The sequence below is a fragment of the Octopus sinensis genome, unplaced genomic scaffold (genome assembly GCF_006345805.1).
Source record: "Octopus sinensis unplaced genomic scaffold, ASM634580v1 Contig02842, whole genome shotgun sequence".
Classification (NCBI taxonomy): domain Eukaryota; kingdom Metazoa; phylum Mollusca; class Cephalopoda; order Octopoda; family Octopodidae; genus Octopus; species Octopus sinensis.
Genome location: NW_021826031.1, coordinates 565,226 through 572,934, shown reverse-complemented (window position 1 = coordinate 572,934; position 7,709 = coordinate 565,226). Strand labels below are relative to the sequence as shown.

At 37.6% G+C, this 7,709-nt stretch overlaps 1 protein-coding gene across 1 annotated transcript; it reads left to right on the top strand.

The window, feature by feature from the left end:
- The first annotated feature begins 6,371 nt into the window (after positions 1-6,371).
- On the top strand, positions 6,372-7,266 carry LOC118760971 (thioredoxin-related transmembrane protein 2-like). The gene is made up of 2 exons (XM_036498604.1): positions 6,372-6,931; positions 7,135-7,266. Exons 1-2 carry the CDS (start codon positions 6,404-6,406, stop codon positions 7,264-7,266), a joined length of 660 nt encoding a protein of 219 aa, XP_036354497.1. The 5' UTR covers positions 6,372-6,403.
- The last annotated feature ends 443 nt before the right edge of the window (positions 7,267-7,709 follow it).

Here is a 7,709-nt window from a genome sequence, read left to right as displayed (position 1 = left end):
GAGATTCAAGGATGGGAGCTGTTGGCTATTTATTTGACTTATGTCGCACCCCAGCCATCACTTTTGGACGACATTGCCGCGCTTTGTCGGTTTCACACTAATGAAAAATGTCCCAAACTTACTCAAATTATTGACTACATTCTTCTTTTAATAGCCAAAGCCAGGGTCCACAGAGTGACCACGGTGTGTTCTCAGGTTACCGCCGAGCACATTCGCCATGTTCGGGTTGGTCCTTTTGGCTAGTCACCACAGAAATTTATTTACGAAAAGTCGTCTTTTGGTTCCTCGCTCAGTCAGATACTCCAACAACAGCATTCACGCTTCCCCGATCTCCGACTTCCATGGATCCTGACTACTCTCACTACTAAAATGCTCGAGTGTGGATCGCCCTTTGTAGAAGGTATTTTTCGGTGAGCATTTCTTGACTTATTTGGAGTATTCCTGGAGATGTGGATGACGTAATGGCGACTAAACGAGAATGTGAAGTATTCCAGGACCCTTCGACCAAGGATCCACACGTTAGTGTCCTCAACTGCCTTAATCTGAAGGTTTTGTGTTCCACTTTAAAGATGTGGTGTCGAGAATTGGAAGAACCTCTTGTGTGTTGCAGCCTTTATGATGCCTGTGTGAATGAGATCCCCACAAAGGCCAGCGTCCTCAAAATCGTTTCCCTCCTTCCTAACGAGAACGCGAATGCCTTGAAGCATTTGATCCACTTTTTGCAGGTTTGAAGGTCTAAGTTTATGAAGGTTTTTCTCAGTGAGGAATCTGTAGCAATGACTAAGATGAAGGCGGAGACAATTGCTATGATCATGGCACCAAATATTATCCGGAGCAAGGATAACTCGGTCTTTAAGGCTATGGAGTCGGCCTCCAAAGAGATCGCCTTTGTAATGACTCTGATGAATGAACTCGACACTTCAGACGCACTTGAGTTGTGACAGTTATATACAAATAATTGCTTTTTCCAATGGTAGGGCAGTTTGTGCGTCACTCCTGATACTGCTTAATTCTACTTCCTTAAATTTTTATTAGTTTGATTAGAATATCACCACCGACTATTTTTTGAATCGTCCAGAAGGTCCCTGTAAACGTGAAGCTAAAGAAACAAGCGTTTTAGTTGTTGTTTTCCATGGATGTAGCCCGAATTAACCACAGTTGATTAGCAGAGATAGTGGAGCTGCCTCAAGGGCGAGCCTTTGTAGGACCAGATTTAGCGGAAGTTTAACAGAGGAGTATTACGGAACCCTGAGGGTACCGTAAACGCAAATTTATTTATAATTCTAAACAGAAAATATGAGGTTTGTTGTTGCTGTTGTTGCATAACCTTGATCTCACATCAAGTTATGAGACAAGCAGCTTGCAGAAATAACAGCGCCCTCCCAGGTTGCTCCCATAGGACTTCCGGGAGTGAATTGCAAATTTTTTACGGAGCGAAAGAAGACCAGGACAGCGGAATAGATGGGCGGTTTTGTGCTCGTCAGCATGGCAAATGGGACAAAAGGGGGAGATCGAGATGTCCATTTTGTGTGCATAGTGGTTTAATGAGGAGTGATGACCAGAACGGAAACGAGCCAAGTTTGTCTGAGCCGAACGGTTGAGAAGCAATTTAGAACAGTGAACGTCATTAGGAGGTTTATTGAGTACAGAGTTAGGCGTCAGCTTAAGAATAGCTGATGTGGATGTCAAATTGTGAATTTTCCTCATCGGATATGAGCATATGCAAGCCATCGATTTTTGCAAGGATCCGAGAATATAGATTCGACGGCGTGTTCTTCACTGAACAAGAATTTCCGTTTAGCACGTTTAGAGCAGAACATGGATGATAGGGAATTCGAGATGCAAATAAAAATTGCGCTCCTCTTATATTTAGATGATCTTCAATTGGCAAAAGGTTTGTTTCACAGTGGAGGTTATCAATTGGGTTGATTTCAGACACCCAAATATTGTGCGCATGGCCTTGTTTTGTACTGATTTAAATGCCATTGTCGAGTTTATGAATAGGCAGGGCGCCCAGCTTGGACTCGCATAACTTAATACGGAGCATATGTATTGTTTGTAAACTCGTTTGAGGAGTGGCTTCTGGGCGCCAGTAATGTGCCCACTTATTGCTTTTAGTATGTTTTTGCGTCTGTTTGCTTTGTCAGAAATGTTAGAGACATGCTTGTTGAAGGACATAGTTGGATCAAAAGTAAGTCCGAGGATAGTAGGGTTTTTGCATAGTGGGAGGTCAGAACCAAAGAGAGATAACTTCGGGTGAAGGTTTGATTGTCTTCTGTCGGAAGAAAATAAAGTGACCGATGATTTCGAGGGCGAAGCCTCGAGACTGTTTTCAATTCTCAACGGAGTATAGTTGTTGCTGGATGAGGTTCTTTGATTATAAATAAACAATTTATTTTTGAATTCTTATTTTAGAGAAAGTATAAAACTTATTAAGAATAATTAGTAAGACTTTTTTTGATAATTAGTAGCCTACATAAAGTAATGTCATTAACTATTAACCAGCATTTGTAGTTACATTAATCTCTTCATGAAAATCAGGTTTACTTGTACAATAACAGTTTAATAGCAATAAAAATGTATTCCTGATTTATTTTCATCTAGAAACTACTGGAGGACGATCAGACAAAACAAAAAAAGGTAATTTAAAATACTGGCCTATTTAACATAATTTAGAAATTCAAAATACGCGCATTTTCTTCATTTAAAATTAAGTTGAAAAAGTCTTCCTCGTTTTACTCACATAATCTCGATGACCTGGTCTCCTTTTACAGCGACCCTGATCATCATCTCCCTCATTTCTACGTCGACTTTATAAACCACATCGAACAAAATAGTATTCCCACGTTTATTGATAAACTTTTATTAGTCCTCAGCACAAAGTATTTGTACTTTGAAGACCTCCTGGTCGATGCCGAGCTTATAAAGGACTCCTATGAAAGCCACCAGGACGTCGACCTCACACTTTATTCAGTCAACGCCGCCGCCACGTCCCTCAAACTGTTCATTTCTAAAATTCCTGGAACTTTGTTTGGAACACAAATTGTCCCTCTCAATGGTCAGTAAACTTAATATTCCAGAATTATCCTCCAAGGCCACTGACCAAGCAATCGATGAAATCATTGCTCGTCTTCCCGTCCCCAACCACCGAGTCCTCACTGCTCTCGTCAGACACCTTCGGTTCGTCGGAAAATTTGTTCGATTGGACTTTTCGATTTAAGGTTCAACACACGAAAATGTCCCTCCACGAACTTACGTTCATTTTTTCCAGAGAAATATCAATAAATTTCGATGTTTTTTGGAGAATTGTGGATGGCAATTTCTTTCAGGGAGAGCACTCCGGGACCACGTTTGCAGAGGACTGCTTTAAGTCATTTGAAGGTGAAGTTTCCGGGACGAGAAACGATTTTTTGTCGCTTGAAACTCTGAATGATCCGACTCAGGATATTTTGTTAATTTATTGATAGTTTGAAGAAAATATGCAAAACGGAGACATCAAAAACGCATTTAGAGATGAATTGTGCAATTTCCGTTGGTATTTTTTTAAATGGTAGAGATCAACCTGGTATCCGAGATCAAAAAGAATGAAGCCCTCGTCAAACTACTCAAAAAACAGATTGACTTGAACCTCAATGCAGAGGAATCAGACAGAAAGAGCTGTTCGGACGTTCTGATTCAAAGTCTAAATGAAATGAATCAGTCTCTCGTGGATCAACTTTACAATGAGAAAAAACGTTTTTATAGTCTGAAAGCGTACCTCAAGATTATTCAAGGAAGACAAGAAAAATGACCATTATAATAACTATCGCTATAAAATAATAAATATTTAATTCAAAAAGTATATTATCAATTTAAAGCTAAGTGTTAATTAAATAATCTTGTCCTTCTGGTCAATACATCTTCCATTCGCACAGTGATTCAGGTAGGCAAGCCCGCATCTTTCCATTCAAGGTGCCGGCAGACACTGTCGATAATCCCGGATTAATAGAATGGGTACTATTTTTACTCTCGCACAATAAATTAATTCCAGCACTTTGAAAAAAGTTATATTTTCAATCTCCACTTGTAAATTTTTGGAAGATGTTATCCCAACTTCAACCAAAAAATTTTGATTCTTCATTTTTTTCGAACACGAAGAAATCGGATTTGTTATGTTTTAAGACGATATCAATCTTTATAAATGTATTCACCCTGATTTCAATCTTTTCATTCGCAAATATAGATTCTACTTAATGTGTTTTGAGCTATTGCTATTCTTGATAAAAGGCTTAAAAATGATATTTCAAACATAATTAGCATGACTAATTCACACATATCTCCGCCGAGTATTTAACTCCTTAATTGTCCGCCGACCTCTTTCTTGGTTGAAGAACTTTGTCTCAAATAAAGAGTTTTCTAAAATCCAAGCAAAATGTTGTACAAGAAAATTTAGAAAATTATGTAATTTGTATGTGTAAAAAACAGTTTTGGTGTTATTATTGTTTAGTTATAAAATTAATTTTTTGGGTTAATTTTTTTATTTTTTAAATAAATTGGAAAAAAAATCGGGGTAAAAAAATCGTTCTAGTCATTATTCAAATATCATAAACCTCCTGGAACATAAGTAACAGAATGTACAGGACGGAATGAGACATTTTGATAAAATCTGGTTCAGTAGATACTTGTTCAGTTTTTTGATAATTAAAACTGATTTTTCAAGTAGATATTTCTGCTTAAAGTATTCTTCAATAGTGGCCAGACAAGTTTTTTCTAGCATTTCTGCCTGAAAAATCGAGAAGCTTCTTTTGCAGACACTACTTCGGTTTTTTAAGTTCATAAGGAATCCCAAAAGCATACGTTCATTTAGAAGAGAAATTGAAGTCAATCCTCTTCCAAAATTGTTAGGTATAATCTTTGCTCGCCGATCGCAGATGTATCTTGTCCATTAATTTTCCCGGAGAGGTATCGTCTACCACAGCGGTTCTCAACCTTTTTAGACTGGGGACCACTTTTGCACTATAAAATTTTGTGGGACCACCTTAAATAAAATAAACATTTTTTGGTATTAGCGCACAATTTTGGCCTCGCCAGGGCCAGGTTTAGACATGTTCGAATATTTATTATAAAAATAAATGAACATATGAAAATAACAGAAATTAATAGTATTTAGTGAGATTTCTGATCTTGTTGCTCAGAATAATTTACTTATCAGGCTCATGTTCGACAAAGCTACTGCATATCATCTTGTACGTAGTCTATTTCTATATTTTGGTTTTAGAAAAGTCAGACACGACATCGCCATTTCACAGTGATAAGTAGTGGGGAATGCAAGTATTGATTCCAATGCAGTTTTACTCAAAATGGGGAATTCTTTCGCATCTGACACCTAACAATAAAAAAGTATTATTAATGAAAATACCAAAAATCTAATAATGAAGTACAATTGAAATAATCTGAGCAGACTGATTACATTGAAGTTCAATCAAGCTCTGCTGAAAATTGAGTCCTGATATTCTTTAAATGAGGTCAAAAAAGGCTGAACGATCCAGTTTGGAATTGGGTCTTCAACAGGAATTTTCTGGGTGTACCGACTCTTTGTGGCGCCTAAGTTGAGAAGGTTTCAGTGAATTGTTTCCCAAAATTTTATGGCAAATCATGCATTTTGCCTTTATTTCATTATTTGGGGCAATGAATTTAGTGAATCCAAATTGTACGTAAGAATCCGACCAAAGACGACGATTCTTGTTAACCATAACTAGAATGATAAACCACGCTAATCAAATCAGATTAATTTCAATGTTTTTGATTTATACTTAATTGTACAATTAGTTTTAATTTAATTAATATATTTTGCGAAAATTCCTGGGGACCACTAAAAATTTTGGGGACCCACGATTGAGAACCGCTTGATTAATTTCTGTTTTTGATTTATACTTAATGTACAATTAGTTTTAACTTTAATATTATTTTATTTTTCGAAAATTCCTGGGGACCACTAAAAATTTTCTGGGGACCACTAGTGGTCCCCGGGGACACGGTGAGAACCGCGGGTCTAACCATTTCATATTCAAATGACTCAATCTCGACTAGTCCAATGTAAATAAATATTTATATAATAAAAGAATTAACATTTAGATAATGATTTTATTTAAAATGACAGTCGATTAGGTGTGATGACTCAATACATAAAATATTGGGGCGACCGTCTGTCAAAAAATGCAGATTACTTGGCAGTGACAATCGACGTGGTCGTGTCCTCTTTCTACATTCCTTTCAAACTACTCTTAACTAATGGCCCTTTAAGTGTGGATATTTTTGACATGGTTTGTCTATGCAGGCCTACTGTTTAGATGGAGTGTCAAATCTTGTTTGCCACCGTCGTCTATGGCATTATGCGAGCACGGAGGCAGGGTAAGTCTTTCAAATGTTATTTGGAGGTACCTTAAATGACTCCCTTGACAAATTCAATAATATTTCCCGAATTGGATCAGCATGCTTATTTTTCCTTAAATCTGTGCCCCACTTTGTGGTCTACGTCATTTTTTGTGTCCTTTCTGGTCTACTCCAGAAATATGTGTTGTCCCTCAAGCCACGTGCCACCTCCAAAGTCGTCCAACTCAATCGAATAACCTTTAAGTCACAGGTGGAGGGAATGAGGTCCCCAGCCCTTTATTGGGTCGTCGAATTCTACGCTTCGTGGTGTGGGCCTTGTTGGCGATTCTCACAACTCATGGATTCTTTGTCAAATCGTTTCCACAAAGAGAATCTGAAATTTGGAAGGATCGACGTTGCCCAAAACCCCCAGGAATCCGAAAAATATAAAATTGATACTTCCGTGTGGACTAAACAACTTCCGACTGTCATTTTGTTTAAGGGGGGCGTAGAGAAGGCCAGAATCCCAGTCATTCGAGCACACCGTTTGTCCTATGGACAGGCGAATTGTATTACCGAGGTTTGTGTTTTGTATATATTACGTAGTCTATGGTTATTGAGACTTTCCACTTGCAGCGAATTTTCAATGATTAATTTAAGTTAACTGATTAATAAACATTCTACATTAGTCTAATTTTATTATATATGTCAGAGTGATTACGCTAGGTTTTATTCCTTAAGAAAGATTATCTTTAGGTAGAGAGCGTGGTATTCTTTACTTAGGTCACAAAGACTTGGAGAGAAGTCCCCGTTCAGGGTGGATATTACCGGACGAACTGGTGGTTGCTGCTCCTGGATCACAGGGATCAATTCATCAAACTTAAAAATGAAGAACTGAGAAGGCGAGTGATGTAACGGGGAATCGAATTTGTTTAACATAAAATGTTTAGGCACATGAATCCTGGCCTATTAATATTTATTTGAATAAACTAAAATCCGATTTTGACAGAGGATTAGAACACAAAGCTGATTACATTTTAGTGAAATTGACTTTTTCGAATGTACTTTGGACAAAAATGAAATTATATCGAATGTCTCAATAGATTGGTCAATTAATATTACACCAAATATCGGTTTCCAATTATTAATCAATTTGTGGTTTGCAGTCTTACACTATTGAGGTAACAGTTTATTGGGAAATTATAACAGTCAGTCCATCACAACTTGCCCAGTTCAAAGAGTAGGGAGATCATCCATCCTTCCAGACATAGAATTTTTGATAAAATCAGTTTGAATTCAGGACTTGGGGAGGCAAGTCGAAGGAAAGCAGTCATGACCAAATTCAATTGGTGGTCCGT

Excerpts from the sequence above, each read along its gene's own strand:
- LOC118760971 (XM_036498604.1), top strand. The coding sequence starts at position 6,404 with ATGTTATTTGGAGGTACCTTAAATGACTCCCTTGACAAATTCAATAAT. Across the intron at positions 6,932-7,134 it reads AGGCGAATTGTATTACCGAG|GTCACAAAGACTTGGAGAGA; the intron begins GTTTGTGTTTTG and ends TTCTTTACTTAG.